The sequence below is a fragment of the Mandrillus leucophaeus genome, unplaced genomic scaffold, assembly GCF_000951045.1.
Source record: "Mandrillus leucophaeus isolate KB7577 unplaced genomic scaffold, Mleu.le_1.0 Scaffold646, whole genome shotgun sequence".
NCBI lineage: Eukaryota > Metazoa > Chordata > Mammalia > Primates > Cercopithecidae > Mandrillus > Mandrillus leucophaeus.
The window spans coordinates 420,870-440,123 of record NW_012106986.1 but is presented as its reverse complement, the minus strand read 5'-3'; the positions used below and the strand labels follow the sequence as shown (position 1 = coordinate 440,123).

The 19,254-nt window shown below is 45.3% G+C and overlaps 2 protein-coding genes across 2 annotated transcripts in view; one reads left to right on the top strand and one right to left on the bottom strand.

Moving 5' to 3' along the window:
- Positions 1-10,222, top strand: part of SUSD5 (sushi domain containing 5) — a 93,750-nt gene extending 83,528 nt beyond the window's left edge. The window contains exon 5 of the mRNA XM_012001014.1: positions 6,235-10,222. Within this exon, the coding sequence (XP_011856404.1) occupies positions 6,235-7,526 (1,292 nt within the window). The 3' untranslated portion in view covers positions 7,527-10,222. The remainder of the gene's footprint in view (positions 1-6,234) is intronic.
- A 2,242-nt stretch (positions 10,223-12,464) lies between these two features.
- CRTAP (cartilage associated protein) overlaps positions 12,465-19,254 on the bottom strand; it is a 30,047-nt gene continuing 23,257 nt past the window's right edge. The window contains exon 7 of the mRNA XM_012001013.1: positions 12,465-17,803. Within this exon, the coding sequence (XP_011856403.1) occupies positions 17,750-17,803 (54 nt within the window). The 3' untranslated portion in view covers positions 12,465-17,749. The remainder of the gene's footprint in view (positions 17,804-19,254) is intronic.

Below are 19,254 nucleotides of genomic sequence, written 5' to 3'. Positions count from 1 at the left end.
GAGGCTGAGGTGGGAGGATTGCTCAAGACCAGAAGTTCAAGACGAGCCTGGGCAACATAGTGAGATGCTGTCTCTACAAAACATAAAAAAATTTTATTTAAAACTCTGGGTTCTCCTTTTTCCTCAGAAATGTTTTAAATGTTCTATATCAAAGTTTCCTTCCCCTGAACAATGTAAAGTCTTGGCATTTTTTATTCTGTCAGGAAGAAGCAGCCCTCCTGGTTACTGGTTCTCTCCATCCACTTTGCTTCTCTCTAGGATTTGTTGACTCCCAGTACCATTTCTAAAGGATGAGGGTGGGTGAGGAGCTAAGGCAGGCCATGCTTGTCTACTCTTCTTTAGAACCCTCTGTTTCTCCTCTTGGTAACTAGTTTATGAAATTCATTGCAATATATTATTCCCTTTTCATGAGGTTGCTATTGGTAAAATGTTTTTACTGATGTTTAGTATAGTTTCCTCATTTTTAGAAATTCACATTCAGTAAGCCTAGTTTTGTGTTTGTGTGTGTGTGTGTGTGTGTATGTGTGTGTGTGTTTGGTGGTGTTTCCCCATTTTGGTAAGTACAGGGGAGGAAAAATATATGATACAGTTTCAACTGGAACACTTAGATATTTTCAAGCATGGCCTATAATGCACCCTGTTCATAAGGCAATTTTGGCCTGTGTCCCCAATACATATTCAAGTGGTCTGGAACATAAGTGATGAGGTAGAAGAAGGAGGAAGAAGAGCAGATGGAGGGGCAGTCAGAAGCAAGAACAAAAAAGCAGGGGGCACTGGGGCGGATGGAAGTGAAATGTGGGGTGTGAGCAGAAGAAACAGGGAAGAAGCCGGAGCAGAGGTTACAGCGAGACTTATCAGGGCCACAGATATTCTGAGGTGCTGGAAGATCTTGAGTATCCCTACAGTCACACTTCTTTTCAGCTGTTGGTTATTTGGGTAGAATTCCGCCTTCCCATGGACCGTATCAGTCTTGGCATCTGCAGAGGTGACAAGATGGCGGTCTGTGAGGACAGTGAGGAAGCACTTAGACTCAGCACCCACATTGGCACCGACAGGCCGCTGGCTTTCCCATCAGCCGGGACTGCCTTTGGTAAAGCTCTGTGCAGATGTTGGTCCCTTTCATCATGCTGACTGAGTTCAGCACAAACAGCTTGTTTACTCCCGACAGTCAGTGAACTGAAAGTCAGTGAGTTGATGACCTGAAAGAAAATTAATGCACTGTCCAGATTCGTGCAAGCAAGAACGGGAAATGACAAAAATACCACGGAATAAAATAGAATCTGGGGTCCTTCACGGTTTGATGTCTTGGGGCTGCAGTGAGGCAACAAAAAATATTCCATAGTAAAATAACATGTGGAAAGAGGCCTGGTATTATAGCTGGTGCATGAAGTGTGGCCTATGCTTTCAAGTGGGTGGAAGCTTCTTGAGGGAAAATGATCTTGGAGAGTTACCGCTTCCTACCTTATCCCCTCATGAAAGGGGGCTGGGTTCTGGCTGAGGACAGGGATATTCATCCTCAACAGCAGAACCTCTAGGAGACAACTGGCAAATGTGTATTGTTTCGCAAAGATAATTTCTTCTGCAGTACCGCAGAATATATTATTTTCTTTAATTAAAAACAAATTGGTTGGGGCAGATTTGGGGCAAAAATGACCGGTCAGACATGTGGAATGCCAAGTTTCTATGCATTAGGAGCAAACCTTGATGGAGCAGGATCACCACTCTGCTTGAAACTGACTAGCAGTGGGGCGGGAGTTCTACTAGGCTACCGTTTTAAATGGATAAGAATATGGGCACCAAGGAGAGGCTGGGATGAGAAGAGATGCTCTCACCAGCTAGGCTGTGACAGCGATTTGCTCACCAGTATGTGAGGGTGTGTGTTGTGTGCATGTATGTGGTGCACACCCGTGTGTGTTTTTGTATTCAATTGGTCCTTCAACAATGGCGTCTTTTCAGAGGGTCTTTGGGGTGTTATGAGAGACTATGGGTACAAGTAATTCATTCCGTGTAATTTAGAAGTGGGCCTATAGTCCTCTTGTGTTTTGGGAGACTGTGCTCCTGGAAATTGATCTCAGTGCGGAACAGTTTTAAGGTAGGGATGAAGAGAAGCTTGGAATCTGAACTATTGCAGATTTTCCCCATTTTCCTCCCGGAACCATTTACTTTTTCACTCACTCAAGAATACCTATAAGAATACCTATAGTAGATAAGCACTGTTGTACTTTAGGGACACAGTGCCTTGGGCCCTGCCCCGCAAGCAGCTCATTACTATTGCTAGTGTGTCAGTTGGCTTTTTCTGCATAATAGACCATCCTCAAAAAGCTTAGTGGCGTGAAACAACAATCATTTATTCTGCTCCAGTTCTTTGAGACAGCAGTTTGGACTGGGCTAACTCAGGTGAATGTGGTCAGCCAGAGCTGCCTGATCTAGGGTGGCCTCCGTTGGGACGTTTGCCTCTCCTTCATGGGGTCTTTTATCTTTCAGCATCCCGGTTTGTTCACATGGCAGCTGGCAGGGCTCCAAGGCAGAGAGCAAAGGCATGCAACACTTTCATTGCATTCAGTAGGTCAAAACAAAGGACGAGGTCAGCCCAGATTCTAGAGATGGAAAAACAGGCCCAAACTTTTCATGGGAAGTCGTGCAAAGGCACATTGCAAAAGGACTTGATGCAGGAAAAAGTGGAGATTTGTGGCCATTACTGCAATCTGTCTTCCACAGCCAGTAAGGACACACATGTGCATAAGCAATCTAATCCCCTTATCCTGAGGTCAAAGATACAAGTCATGACCTTAAATCTCAGTGTGACTTGTCTATATGTTTTGGGTAAATTGTAGAGAAAAGTTCTGTCATAGTGACATTCATTTCATTTTGTTGTTTTTGAAGGAAGGACAGTACTTCAATGCAAAACCTGATGTTCGTTCAGAATATTGGGTGAAAATTTGTGCACACAAAATCATTGAAGTTCAATCCTATAGGATGCAAGAGAGATTCTGTCCCATATGCTCCAAGGGGGAAGGGAGTATTTATCCTATTCACCAGTGATCCCAAGCTCTAGCACATAGTCAGCACTCAGTGAGGTCTGTTGAATGAAGGAGCGGGTCAGTGCAGAATTTGAAATGAGGATATAACAGGGAATGTGAAGGGAGGCGCCTGGTTGAGCACTGGGAGCCTGTATTTGAATTCTACAAGGCTGATAAGAATGGTCCAGCCATCTGATGTGTTTTTTGTGTGAGGTTTTGTGAACAGGACACAATGGGGTATAATCATTGGCCATCCTTTTCTAAGCATAAAACACACATGCATTTGATATTTATCAGTGATGTTTGCTCTTCATCCACTGTTTCCCTTTTCTGACTGAGGACACATGTAAAGTGAATGGGCTTACATTTCAGGAGCAGATCAGAAAAGATTGTTAAATTTTATGTATAACTCTGTCAGTCATTAAATAAGCAAGATACAGAGTCTTATTCTCTTAATAGCCTTTAGAAATAAGCCAGATACCCACGAATCTAGTTTCAGAACCCAGGAGTGCACCGCATGACACCTCAGCATTCCATCTAGACCTTGACTCTGGAGCTCTGTGCATTTTGTTCTTCCAAAGTTGAAAGTTAAGTGGGAGAACCAGTCTGTTTTAATAATTTAAGTGTATCTTCCAGCAGGACTTGGCTTTCAAAGACCATTGAGAGAGGGGAAGCTCAAAGGGCTGCTGCTGTCTTCTGAGGACACCAGCTTCTTGAGCTTTCCTGACCAGTTGATTCCCCTCTCGTCGGACTGTCCTTACATTCTGGGCTCCTAGTTGTGGGGCTCTATTGAATCTTATTCAGTTGGATTCAGAATACTTTACAGCATCATCCCATGACTTGGAAGTTTTACAAAGAACAAATCAGTGTTTTAAAAGATGCATTGGGGGCTGGGCGTGGTGACTCATGACTGTAATCCCAGCACTTTGGGAGGCCGAGATGGGCGGATCATGAAGTCAGGAATTTGAGACCAGCCTGACCAACATGGTGAAACCCTGTCTCTATTAAAAATACAAAAATTACCTGGGCGTGGTGGTGTGCACCTGTAATCCCAGCTACTCGGGAGGCTGAGGCAGGAGAATCGCTTGAACTCGGGAGGTGGAGGTTGCAGTGAGCCTAGATTGCGCCATTGCACTCCAGCCTAGGAGACAGAGAGAGACTCTGTCTTTAAAAAAAAAAAAAAAAAAAAAAAAAACATTTTTAAATTTTTTTTAAAAAAAAAAAAAAAAAAAAAAGATGCATTTTTAACTTTATTATAAAATACATACAAATCATAAGGCAACAAACCAAGTGTTTATCAAGCATAAAAACAGATATTTAGGCCTTGACACAGTGAAGAAATCAAATATTGCCAGCACCCTAAAAGTCCTGTTTGTACCAGACCCAGTCATCACCCCTTCTCTCTTACCCAAGTGTAACCACCATCCTGAGTTTCAACATCCATAGATTAATTCTGCCTGTTTTTTAACTTTATATAAATAGAATCAACACAGAGCGTGCTCTTTTGTGCCTGGCTTAGCATTATGGCCATGCAATTCATCTGTTTTGTTGTGGGAAGCAGTGGTTGGTTCATGTTTATTGATGTACGGATTTGCATTGTTTAAGTATCCTGTAATTGATGTACCGGTTCCGCAGTTAATGGACACTCGAATTGCTTCCAGTTTTTTACGATTATGAACATTCTTAGGCATGTCTTTTGGCGCCCATATGCACACATTACTGTTAAGTGTATATTTAGGAGTGGAATTGCTGTGTCATGGAGCATCCATATGTTCAATTTTAGTAGAGATGCACAAACAGTTTTCCATCGTGGTTGTTCCAGTTCACACTCCCACTAACAGTGCTGTATATCCTAGTTAACATTTGATATTGCCGATCTGTTTAATTTTAGCCATTCTGGTGCTATGCAATGGTATCTCATTATGACTATCTTACTAGTGAGGTTGAGCTTCTTTCCACGTTTAATGACTAGTCTGATATGTTTCTGATGATGTGCCAATTCAAATATCTTGCCAATTTTTCTATGGTTTGTCTATCTACTTAGTATAGATTTGTGGGAGTCCTTTTTAAATTCTGGATACGAGCCCTTTGGAGTTATATGTGTTGCAGATATCTTCTCTAACTCTGCCTTGCATTGTAACTCTCTTCGTGGTAGCTTTTAATGAACAGAAGATCTTAATTTTAATGTAATCTAATTATCTGTCCTTGTGCCAATACCACAGCCTTAAAAGGTAATTCAGTTTTATAGTAAATCTTGAAATGTTTTGCATATGTCTTCCAGCTTTTTCTTGTGTTTCAATATTGCCTTGTCTATTCTTGGTTCATTGCATTTCCATAAACTTTAGCATTCAGTTAATGTCTGAGATTTTTTATTAGAATTGTATTAGATCTATATAGATCAATTTGGACAGAATTGCCAACTTAGCAATCTTGAGCCTTCTGCTACATGATCATGATCTATTCCTCCATTCATTTAAGTCTTCTTTAATTTTGCTCAGCAATGTCTTATATCATTCCATGTAGAAGTCTTGCACATCTTTTGTTAGATTTATTCCTATGTGTTTGGTTTTTTTTAATGTTATTGTAAATGGCATCCTTTTAAATTTTAATTTTCTATTTATTGACAAGATTTAGAAATTCAATTGATGTTTATATTTACTGTAGACCTAGTATCCCTAATAAAGTCACATGTTTTTTGTTGTTGTTGTTTTTGAGTTGTTGTTTTTGTTTTTGAGTCTCACTCTATCACCCAGGCTGGAGTGTAGTGATGTGATCTTGGCTCACTGCAACCTCCACCTTCTGGGTTCAAGCAATTCTCATGTCTCATCCTCCTGAATAGCTGGGATTACATGCATATGCCACTATGCCTGGCTATTTTTTTGGTATTTTATTAGAGATGGGGGTTCGCCATGTTGACCAGGCTGGTCTCGAACTCCTGGCTTCAAGTGATCCACCTGCCTGGACCTCCCAAAGTGCTGGGATTACAGGTGTGAGCCATCATGCCCGGTCTAAGCTCAGATGTTAATTGTAGTTAATTGTAATGTTCATATGTAGATTCTTTGGGTTTATCTACGATACGCAGTCATATCATCTGTGAATAATAACAGTATTATTTATTCTGTCCCAGCCCTTATGCTTTTAATTTCCTTTTCCTGTGTTCTATACTGGCTCTGTGCCTTTGGAGCTAATGAGGTTTTTCCCTCTTTCCTTCCAGATGAGGCTGAGGCACACATTGACTATGAAGATAACTTCCCTGATGACAGATCTGTGTCATTCAGAGAGCTCATGGAGGATTCCCGGACAGAGGCAGAAGAGGACAGGAGTCAGGGAGACTCGTCTGAGAAGGCTCCAAAACAGGACCATCTGGTCTCCATTTCTGTGGGGAGAGAAAACATAGCCCAGGATAAAGGCTTTGTGCCAACCACAGGCTTGCCTGGCGCTGGGAGCAGTGTCTCTGCAGACTCGCCAGGATCGCGGCTGCTCCAGAAGCACTTGTTCTGGTTTCCTGCTGAGGCTTTCCACAAGCCTGGGTTGGAAAAGGAGGTGGATGATGACACCAAAAAGCAGTTTTCTGCTGGAGACAACCACAGTGGTGTAAAACTGGTCCCAGGTGAACCTGAAACTAAGGTGATCTATGACAACACGGATGGTCCCTTGGGGCCATTTGTGGGCAAGAATGATAGCAAGGCAGGGGATCCAGTGGTGAGCAGCAGTGATGAGTCCTGGTTAGATGGCTACCCTGTGACAGATGGGGCTTGGAGGAAGACAGAGGCAGAAGAGGAAGAAGATGGGGACAGAGGGGATGGGTCAGTAGGACTAGATGAAAACATCCTACTTACTCCTGATCAGTCCATTCTTGTGGAAGTTAAGAAGCCCTGGAGTAGCACCCTCACACCAAGCGAGGGCATGACCCATAGTTCAGTTCTTCCATCTCAAATGCTAGATGTGGAAGCTTTGGCACTCAGACCCGTGAGTGTGTCCGAGACTGAGGGCAATGGGGATGGTGACTTGACCAACTACCAGTCAACTCTATCCTGGAGATTCACCACAGAGGAGTCTCCGATGGCCACCCTGCCCTATGAGCTTACCAGCTCCACCCTGGAGATATTAACAGCGACCACTGTCAAGCAGACACCTAACCACATCCCCTCAACGATCATGGCAACCACCCAGCCTCCAGGAGAAACCACTGCTCCTGAGATCCAGGACAGCTTCCCATACCTGCTGTCTGAAGACTTCTTTGGACAGGAAGGCCCTGGGCCGGGTACAAGCGAGGAGCTTCATCCCACCTTGGAGTCCTGTGTGGGGGGCGGATGTCCTGGCCTCAGTAGAGGCCCTGTGATCGCCACCATTGTCACCGTCCTGTGCCTAGTGCTGCTCCTGGCAGGTGTGGGGATGGTGTGGGGCTACCGCAAGTACCAGCACAAGAGCTCCGTGTACAAGCTGAATGTTGGCCAGCGGCAGGCTCGGCACTACCACCAGCAGATCGAGATGGAGAAGGTCTAGGCACCTTCGGAGTGGGTTCTCCCAAAGCCACTTGGGAGGAAAATAACTGTGACACATCACACTGATAATTTACTAGAGCATGACGCAGGTGGACTGGGGCTCATCATGTTTTCCTCAGCCCTTTGTTTTATAGGCTGAGAAGTGTCTCTGGAGCACCTGGGAGGGCAGGGAGGCTTTGGTGGCATCATCACTCACATCAGTGTCTTCACCATCTGCCGTGGAATTGACTACACTAATCCCAGACCTGTGCTTGGGCCCTGTTTCCAGTGTGAGGTTGAAAATCGCCTCTTCCTTCATCACAGTATTATTATTATTATTATTATTATTTTTTTTTTTGAGATGGAGTCTCATGCTGTTGCCCAGACTGGAGTGCAGTGGCACAATCTGAGCTCCCTGCAACCTCTGCCTCCCAAGTTCAAGCAATTCTCCTGCCTCAGCCTCCCAAGTAGCTGGGATTACAGGCATACACCACCATGCCCAGCTAAATTTTTTTGTATTTTTAGTAGAAATGGAGTTTCACCATGTTGGCCAGACTGGTCAAGAACTCCTGACCTCAAGTGATCCACCCTCCTTAGCCTCCCAAAGTGCTAGGATTCCAGGTGTGGGCCACATGACAGTATTACCTTTTTGAAGAAAGAAGATCACCAGCTTCATGCCCTGAAATTTTATAAATAGCCATGATAAACCAAGTGTATGAGAGCAGTATTATTTAGGACATGGATATTGAATTATTGGGAGAGGAATATGGAAGAATAATGGGTTGTTTCCTTTTAATGTTGTGATGTTGCTGAGGGCAGATGAACCAAGAGCCAGGACACAGTCCAGAAGCTCTGAGGTTTCTTTTTTCATTGTTTCTTGAAATTAGAGGGAATTTAAGACTGACATTTTATTGGGGGAGGTGAGGAATGAAGAAACACACATCCCCCTCTGTTCCCTCCATTTTGTGGGACAGCCTATCATTTATTATATTTTATTTTCAATCTTTCCTGGTTAAGGATTTGCTATTATTTTTTAAAAACAAAGTTAGCTTTGTACCAGTAAGTACCATTTCCTCTCAGAAGCAGTGGCCTAGTTGTCCTTGACCAGTCTGTGCCTAGGAATGTCTTGGAATTTTTGCCAGGACTAACAAAACTCAGTCCTTGGTTTCCTCTCTCAGGATTAACCATTTCTCTGAACTCCAGTAAGAGGGAATGACACGGGAGAAAAAAAAAAAAAGAAATGTTTTCAGAGGGCCGAACACCAGGATATCAAGTATGGGCACATATTTGATGGAGAAGCAGAAGAATCTGTAAAAGAGTATGAAATGATCTGTGCTGATCTGTTCTCTAGTGTGGAAACCGGGAGCTCTGTGGAAACAGAATCCATCCTGTCTGTTGGGCAACCCATTTCATGGCATCTAAATCATTTCTTAGGGTGGCTCAGCCAGTATGGTTTATGGCAGTGGTTCTCAAAGTGTGGTCCTCAGACCAGTAGCATCAGCATCACCTGGGAATTTGTTGGAGATGCAAATTCTCTAGTCCCACCCTAGACTCAGGAAACAGGAACCCTGGGAGTAGGGCCCAGTTCTCTGTGTTTTTAACAAGCCCTCCAGGTGATTTTGATGTGCACTCAAGTTTGAGAGCCTATTGGTTTATAATAAGCTCAAATGTGAACTTCAAGGCCAGCTGAACTCCTAAAGGCACAGAAGATGAGTATGTGGTGTGTGTGTTGTGTGGAAGTCAGGCATGGCTGTGTGCAGCTGAGGTGGCATTTGAAGCTGCCCAAATGCCACCTGCAATAGTCTCCTGTATGTTGGCACAGAAATGAAACATGTTATATTTTTCTAATATGAATCACCTTCTTGGAAATAGTTACCAGTGGTAAAAGGTGAACACAATACATTTATTTTGAGACACCATAGGAGTCTAAGTGTTTTTGTGTGGTAGAGGGAAATCCTGATCTTTTTTATGATTGAAAAATTGTTGGTGGTGTTCTACCTAAGGAAAAAAGAATTCACAACATGCTTTCTACCCTGCCACCTCTTTTCAGCAAGCTTTGGAAAAATACTAGGTGAAGTAGCCATAAAGAAAAGCAGCATAATCGAAGATCTTAGTCCCCATAGTTGGGTAAAATAAAGCCTGAAGGCACCAACTAGAATACCTATGCATCAGATGAAGTCAAGAACAATAGGAAAAAAATGCTTTCTGCATGTAGCCAAAGCAAAACATAATAGAATAAAAGCCAGAGACTGTATATATTTATAAATTAGATCCTAATCTACTGCAAGATAACTTTTCTATTTTTAACTATATAAAATAACCTCTGTTCCAGCATTGGGACTGTGTTAGTAACTATTATTATGGAATAACCCAAAACATTGAATTTATACCAACAAATAAATAGGCAATATTAATACACATGTATTAATAAATTTATTACAAATTATCAATACATGTAAATGTTTTATTTGTAGACATGAACTGTGAAATAAACCCAACACATCAGTTTTTAAGATCTTATTGGTGTGGTAGCCTCTAAATTAATGTTACAGAATCTAAAACTGCATGTTGAAAGGGAATGATTAAAATACTATAAATCTAAATTGTATGTCATGCATGTTTTGAGAATGGTGAATGTTTAATGCTCATGAAAATTGGGGGAGGGGGTTCTATTAACACAAAGCTTCTGAGATATTTAAAATAAATAATTATTGCCCCAACAGTTGCTGAATGTATTTTATTTCTAGGCTACTGCACCATGGTTTAAAAAAAAAAAAAATCTCACTGGACACAGTGGCTCACACTGGTAATCCCAGCACATTGGGAGGCTGAGGCAGGCAGATCACTTGAGGTCAGGAGTTCGAGACCAGCCTGGCCAACATGGTGAAACCTTTTCTGTACTAAAAATACAAAAATTAGCTGGGCGTGGTAGTGCACGCTTGTAGTACCAGCTACTCGGGAGGCTCTGGCAGGAGAACTGCTTGAACCGGGAGGTGGAGGTTGCAGTGAACTGAGATCATGCTACTGCACTCCAGTCTGGGGGGACAGAGCAAGGCTCCATCTAAAAATAAAAATTAAAAAAAAAAAATTCTCTAGTAATCTTGAAAATAATGTCTTAATACTTACTATATCTAAGATCTAAGACTGTCCTTTCTAAACCTAACTCTCAGCTATGTTACCTCCTGCAGCAGGATTTTAGGGAAGTTTGTGGCACTCTTGCCCCTCCTCCCTCCCTACTTCCCTCTTCCTTGCCCCAACCAGAGACCACTCACTTCACTGCAACAAAACACCCAGGACCTCACTATTCAAAGTGTGGCTCCTGCCCCGGTAGCCCAGGCACTGCAAGCAAGTACACAATCTCAGGCCGCACCCCAGGACTGCTGAATCAGGATCTGCATCTAACAGGATGCCCAGGTGGCGGGCATGAATGGTAAAGCTTGAGAAGGCGCTGGCCTAAGAGAAAACTGATTATCCCCTTTCTCTTCACAGGACACTCAAAGGAGTAATTAGAGGGTTAGCTGAAGGGACTGTTCACAAAGGTGTGGGGAGAGTTAGGGGAACCATCAAGGGATGGTGGGGACCTGTTAGGGAGCCAACAAGAGCTCAGCAATAGGAAAGGCCCTGCAGGACAAGGGCTCTGGCCTCAAAGAGAATGCAGCCAGTGTCCAACTGTGGCCTGGAGGAAGCAAAGATTTTAAGGACCCAGACCTTGTCTCACCCTGCCATCTCTTGCTGGCATGTCCCAGTGGCAACTGGAAATCAGAGGGTGAAGAAGTCCAGGCAATGGAACCATAGAGGTCAGGCTCCTGGGACACCAGGCATGTTGGAGGGGCATGTTGGAAGAGATGTGGAAGGGCAACTAGCAAATCCAGCTCAGACACCATCAGCACCAATCCCATCTGCCTTACATCCATTTTCATGTCCATGACCACCACAGATCCACGCCTCCCAAGCCTTCCAATGTTGTGGACATTGTTGATGCCCCTCCCAGGTCCCCTTTGCTAGGTAGGTGAACCCATCTTCCAGCTGCCCTGAGTGTTGGCTGCTAAAATGCTCATAAGCACATAAGTGTACCCTTCCAGTGCAGAGAAATGCCCTTGGCCTACTGGGAGTTCCCTCACCCAAGAAGTTAGACCACCTTATACTCTGCTAGGGCAGCCTATAACCAATGACCAGCTGTCATGGGAATGCAAAAGGCTGGCCTCCTTGACGCAAGGTGGGACCAACTCCAGTGTGATTCATGCTCCAGAGCTCCCGTGAGATCAGGCTGAAGCCAGTCTCCAACTGAAGACACATCCTTACTAGCCCCTTCCTGCTTCCCTCACACCCCTTCTCTTGAGAGCACCCCATCACTTCCCTTGCTTCAAAGGATTCTGACCTAAGACATCCATCAACTCAACTGTTATTCCCTGCACCTCCTCTCCTCCTCAGTCCAGATTTTTTCACCACATCCTCTGGAATTCTTGGGCTCATCTCCATGTCCTCCACCTCTTCTTCAGACAGCTGTTTGAACTCTCCATAACATGGACTTCCTTTTGTGCTGGCTGGTTCCTCACTCTTTCCACCTGCCTCCTTCTACTATTCTTTCTCCTGCCTGCCCCTTAGTGGCATGCATGGAGCATAGTTGCTGTTGACAGTCACGCCTGAAGATGCGTTGGGTCCCTGTTTGAAACAGATTCCAAATGTTTTTCCTAGTGGGATTCCAGATCTCCTCTGAAAGACAATCTTCCTGGGGAGAGGCATGAGCCTCTACTGCCCGACAGGACCTCAGCCAGCTCATGGCTAGCAAGGACCAGTCCTCCTGCATGAGATCCAGGAGTCCCTGGTGTGAAGTTTCTACTTTGTTAGATGAATGTCAGAAATTTCACAGACCTGAGAAAACAGAGCTCATGATAACACAGCTTCTAGAATGTGGTGAAGACATCCCTGTCCAGTGGATAGAACAGAAAATAGAGAATAAGCAAAGTAAAACATTTAATGTGATGTAAAAAAACAAAAAGCTTTTGTTTTCAACTATTTTCTGAGTTCTAACTTTCAACAAGAGTGAGCTTGTACATACCACACTAACCCAAAGAGAGGAGGCAGAGAAAGACATCAGCAGTGGCCTTTGGAGTTTGGCCTACTGACTGCCACCCTAAAGTGGGAGATAAAACTCTGGAATCTTTATCTTGTGTCTGTTGGCCAAATTGCTTAATTCCTTCCTATTCTCTTCTTATAAAATGAGGCACTAATATCTTACCTGCCAGCTCCGAGAGGATATACAGCCAACTCATTCATTCAACAAGCAACGAAAGTCAGCTATTTGTGTGGGGACAGTGTCAGGTGCCAGGATATGTGGCCGGCTAAGGATAACCATGGCTGCTCTTGATTCTTATTTCTGGGGTAGGAGTGGGTCAGTCAAGGCAAAGCCGGGCTGTCATGGTGTCTTCTCTTTCAGGGAGATGTCATGGGGACAGGCATAGGGATCGGTCTTGCCCCTGGCTGCAGGCACAGGAAGTCCCATGCATAAAACCTTTGGCTGAGGCTTACTTAAGGTTCCTTTCCGTTTTTTCTTTCCTCCCTTGTACATAGTTTAAACTCTCCACACTAGGTCATTCAGGCCTGGAGTCACCAGAAAAAAAGAAGTCCCTGTTTGGGGGATGGCAGATGATCAAGAGTTCAGACAGCTGCGATGAAGGATTAGTTGTGGGTTTTTCTCAGTGCCTTGCTACAAACTGTGTTGCAGTTCCATGTTCCGACACTATTAAATAATGTTTTCTCTGGCACCGATCCACCTTTTCCCTACAGTTTAAGTATTGATTTTTTTTTTTTTTTAACTGAAGTGGCTTCGGTTTACAGCTCACATTTAAAACTTAGAAACGTTATTTCCATAAATGTTGGCAGAAACCAGTCACTGTTTATTCCACCAGCAGTCATAATAAACCCCTTCGCACTGACAATCTAACAAATCATTTTCTGTTTGCCACTGAGGTGGGTTCAATAAAATTTTTGTGCTCTTAAAATTCCCCTAATAAGAACTGAAAGCACACATTTCCTTCCTAAGGCAGCCCTTGTGGTCAGTGCTCGCAGTGGCTCTCTTTCTGAATTCCAGAGGTGAGCACAACAGGTTAGTTGTAGTAATTAGAAAGTCTCAAAAATCAGGAAGATATTAGTATGTTGCATATGTTGGTATGTGCTCACTTCGGTCAGTTAGTCACTTTTAATTACATGTGTGTACACAAACCTCCCCTCAGCCCTTCACTTCTCCGCAAGTCAAATGTGAACAGTAGCAGTGGCCACAAGGAGTATCTTTAGACCCTTCCCAGCGGGTGCCTCCTGCTTGGATGCCCTGAGTGGCAATGGGGCTGGACAGATGCCCCACCACGATGGGCGGCCTCCCCACCAACCTGCAGAACCAAAGAGCAACCACTGAACTCCATGCTGATGGGTCAAAGGACAAGCGAGGCGTCTTACAGCGGGCCTGGAAGCTCCCACAAAGCTTACAAATGTGTTTGTTTTTTTCAAGACAGGCCAGACTGAGGCTGAACCAATGGGGTCTCAATCCAGGAATCTTCTAGGCTCTTCCAAGAAACACAGGGAGGTGTTGGGTTGAGGTCATTGAGTGCAGCCTGCACATCAGGGTTTCACGGTAGGTTTGGAAGAACCAGCCCACTTTTTTTTTTTTTTTTTTAAGGTTTGGTTTCCTTTGAAATAGAAATTTTGGTAACTCAGCTCCACAGCCTTCAATCAAAGCAAAGTACTGACAATATTGACTGTACTATCACCAGGGTCCTCAGGGGACATCGCTAGGGTAGGGGTGGAGGTGCTTTTCAATCCCCAGTGAAAGGAGGCCAACTTCAGAGAGTAAACGAGGACCCCCTACCATGCCAACTCAACCCATATGTGGAACAACATCATGTACAGAAAGCTCACCCCAAGCTCACAAGACAAGGACCCAACGGGACCTCTGCAGGGCACAGAGGTGGAGTAAGTCACAACACCCAACCCAGCCTGGGTCCCTGTGGACGTCGGCTTTCATTGTCTCACACAGCTGGGAAGGACATTGCAGCCCAGGGCTATAAGGGGAGTTCACAGCTGCTGGGCACACTATTTACAGACTCAGGAATCCCGGAGCAGGGCGTCCACTCGCTGGGTCCTCCACTACTTTCTAGTCCTGTCTCATCACCCTCTTCCCCACTGAGTTCAAAAGGAAGTTTCTCTGGTGGAGTAGAGGGTGGGGTGAGGAAATAAAGGAGAACCCGGCATCCCGTGGGCAAAGGCCATCTCCCCCAGCAGGAAGCCACATAAGATCTGACGCATCGCTGGGATTGGGGGGCTGCTGTGGACATGGTGCATCCACCAGTAATAACACTGACTCTTCGGGTCAAACACTGCTGGGAGTACAGACTCTGCGGACATGGGCAACTTCAGCCCAAGACAGAAGTGGTAGGGGACTGTCCTGGGTTGGGCACCCTCAAAAGAGAACCTGATGCAGGGATTCTTGTGCAGGTGAGTGAGGACATGGTGTCAGAGGGATGAGGGAAGCAGGATAGAACTGAAGGAGAAACAGAAGGATGTACCCAAGTTCCCCGAGGTTGGTAGTGTTCTGAGAGATAAGGAAAGCCCAGAAAAAGCACAGTGTGTGAGTGTTCCACCCCAATTAACCACCATTACACAAAAACCCAAACACTCTATCCTTTTATTCCTTCCCAGGCTATTGCAGGAGAAGCCTTGTTTCCCAAACGCTGTACCTTTCTCCTCTTGCCTTCAACCCTGGAGGGGCCCAACTACACAAGTGGCTTCTTTGGGGAAGGGAATGAGCCTGAATAAAGAAAGCTCAGCTTCCAGAACACCACACTCTCTTGGTGTTCTCTGACCTTAAGGTAACTCCTTCTCAGTCTCTTTGGCTGATTTCCGATTTCCCAGAGAGCCCAAGGGCTCCATCCATGGCTCTTTTCTGTTGCTTCTCGGTAATACTCAGAGACAATCTCAGTGGCCCCTCCGGCCGCATGGCTTTAAATGCCACTGACATGCTGATGGTTCACTAGGGGGCGCTGTGGTGCCCTGCCAGATCCCTTCACAGAGCCAGTTCCCAGGACCCCACACCCACCAACACACTACCATGCATGGTAGCCGCCAGATGCCTACAGCCTCTTTTCCAGAGACTTGCCCTCAACTGAAGCCACTTGCCTTCAAATGTACCAGCACTCCCAGAGAACTTCTCACAGCCAATAAATGACTGATAGAGGCTTTCACAGGTTCCGAGAGCACCCCCCACAATAAACCAAGTGCTCCTGTCTCGAGCTCTGCTGCAGACCTGACCTGAGAAAACTCTCCACTTTGATTTGCAGCCAGAACCTCCCATTCCAACCACAGACAGCCTGCTTTGCACCAAATTCCTTACTTACCCAGCCCATCCTTCCGTTTCAGTAACTGGTAACTCCATCTTTCCTGCTATTCAGGCTGAAAACCTTAATGTCATCATTAACTCTTCCTTCTCTTACACTGCACATTCAACCTCTCAGCGAATCCTATTGGCTCTGCTTTCAAAATAAATCTAGAGATTTGGCCACTGCTGTTGCTGTGGCCCAGGCCCAAGACTGGAATCTTGCAGCAGCTTCCTAACAGGTCTTCCCTCTTTCTTCTGCCCTTGTCCACTAAAGTTTTTCACAATATGGCAGCTAGAATGACCCTTGCAAAATATAAATCAATCAAGGCACTCCTCTGTTCAAACCCTCCAGTGGCTCCCATCTCACTCAGCAGAAGCCAAGCCAAGGCCCTCCACCACCTGACCTCCTCCCCAGCCATCTCTCCTTCCATTCTCCCCTGCCCATGACTCTGCTGGGTCTCCCTGCTCTTCCCTGACCATGCAGAGCAGGGGCACTGCACATCCTGTTCCTCCACCTCGAATGCCTTGGCCAGGATCCACTTCCCGTCTCTGCTCTAATGTCACTTTCCCAGTGAGGCCCCATTTAAAACTGCAGCCTCATCTCTAGGATTTCTTACTCCCTCCCCTGCTTTATTTTTCTCCATAGCAATTATCACTATATGATACCTTGTATATATTTATTCCTATGTATTGGCTATCTCTTTCTCCCTGTAGAATGTAAGCTCCATGAGCACAGGGAACTTTCCCGTTATTCGGTGAAGTATCTGTAGTTCCCTGGTCAATGCCTAGCACACAGTAGGTACTCAATAAACATTTACTGAAAGAATAAATGAAACTAGACAGCTCTGACTTTCTTCTTTTTCCATCTCGGAGACTTATAACTAAGCATTGTCCCCAAATGGGATTGGCCAACCGTTGTAATTTTGGAGATGCGAAGTGGGGCAAAAGCCACATTTCTGTACTCTACACTCTCTACTCAACTTGTTTTTCAGTGGGTGCTAGAATTGGTACAAGTCAGACCAAGTGAAGACCACTGTGAGGCTGGAGAAATTTAGCCTTTGTCTTCCACCATCTTTCCTGGATGGGGAGAAAGGAGACTAAAATCTGGAAGAGCAAATAAGCCAAAGGAGGTTTTCACAATTATCGTCTTTTAGGAATGTTTTTCTTATTTAAAAAATAATACTGATTTTCTGGGGAAAAAAAAAAAGAAACAAAACCAAAAAAACAAGCCAGAGAAGACTGTCCTTCAAACCAAAATGGTGAGAAAGGCAGGTATGAACACGGGGAAGACAAGTGTGAACATGAGAAAGACAGGGGTGAAGGTGTGAAAACAGATGTGAGGATAAGAAGACAGGTGTAAAGGTGAGAAAGAGGCCGGGCACGGTGGCTCACACCTGTCATCCCAGCACTGTGGGAGGCCAAGGCAGGTGGATCACCTGAAGTCAAGAGTTCAAGACCAGCCTGGCCAACATGGCGAAACCCCGTCTCTACTGAAAATACAAAATTAGCCAGGCGTGGTGGCACATGCCCGTAATCCCAGGTAATTGGGAGGCTGAGGCAGGAGAATTGCTTGAACCCAGGAGGCGGAGGTTGCAGTGAGCCGAGAACGTGCCAAAGGACTCCAGCCTGGGCGACAGAGCGAGACTCCATCTCAAAAAGAAGGTAAGAAAGATAGGTGTGAACACGAGGTGGCAGGTGTGAAGACGGGAAAGGCAGGCTCACCCCTGGTGACATGTAGTGAGAGAGATGGGGGCTTCCCTTTCACTTCGGAGAGTAAAGGGAAGGCTCTGAGGTATCAACAGCCTGGGCTGTTGGGAAAAGGACGAAGAATCTGTGTTTCCTGAACGTCAGGAGGAAGTCTCTTAGGTTGCTGCGGGCTAGCTGGTCTCCTCCAGTTCTAAGAGGTCATCCACGTATTCCACAACTTCTCCCTGTGAGAGACAACAGGACAACTTTGTTAAATGGGCTCATTGGACTTTTAAAAGTGCTGATGAGCAGAAACAGTATCCCGAGAGGCCATTGCCACTGTCTGCTTTGGCTGAAACAGGTTTTCTCTGCTGGTCTGGGGCCCAGAGGACCTGATTTCTCCCTGTGGAGGGGACCTCGGCTTTCACTCCATTTGAACTTGCTATCAAGTGCTCTGCGAGATCTGCCAACATGCTGTGTGAGGCAGACAGCCCAGCCTGTGAACGGCTCTACCAAGTGCCCCTCCTGTGTGCATCTCTGCCTACTCCTCTTCCTCCCCTCTCACGTGCAGGTCTCCCACAGGAACACTTTCTATCTGTTCCCTTTCTGCCTTGACCACCAGAACACAAACTTCTCAAGGACCAGGGCCTGGGTTGATTCTTCTTCTCCAGAGCCCAGCACACAGAAGGTGCTTAATAAATATGCTGAAGAATGAATGATTGAGTGCATGCATACACATTGCTGGTATGACTGAAGCAATCACCCCTCTTACAGGAGACACACACAGGGACAGTGGGATCCACTTGCCCAGTGTCGGTACCAGGAGCTCACCTGCTCCCTCCTGCAATCAGCCTTACACTTCAACTTGAAGCAGCCCAGCACCCTTCCCAATTTCTTTCTCCGCATTGACTTCTCTCCTATAACCCTCCTGGACCACCAGCTGATGACACCCATTCTCTTTTCGGCAGAGAATGAGTGAATGACCAAGGCTGAGGCACCTTCCATAAGAGTCAGCACAGACCGGCCCCACCACCCCTGCTAAAGCTCGACCCCTTCACTGAGCTCACCATCCCAGGCCAAGAGCCTGTTGGCTCCTTTTGATGTTTTAACACAGAGAAATTTATAAAAATCTTGCAGCATTTGGGAATAACTGGAAAATCTATCAAGTACATGAGACACAAATGGGAGTCTTAGTATTATCATCAAATACTTCTACTATGTCATGCCTGAGATTAGAAACTCAAATTGTAACGGTAGAACACTATGGCTTGGAAAAAGTGTTTTTCAGTTGCTTTCTAGATCCCACAAGGAAAACACAGCATAGTAGAGGGATTATGTGTATAGCCATAACTTCTGCTTAGGGAGTTACTATATCCTGCTGTGTATCTGTTGTGACTTGTGGGATGATGGTATTATTTGCTTTTAGCTCACTAGTAACGAGTGCCCGAGGCAGCACAGAGGAAAGAACTGCATCCCCTGCATGGCTGTTGTAGTGAATACTGTTGGGGCCTCGCTCAGATCTCCTTCCCAGCGCACCCATCCCCAACTCCCGCGAGGGCTGTTTGCTAATGGCTAGCAGCTGCCCCATCTCTGGGCAATTGCCTTTGGCCAAACAACAACAACAAAAAAACAACCGCAGTCTTGCCAGAGAGGTTACCCACCAGTCCCTCCTGACAACAAAGAATGAATGACAGAC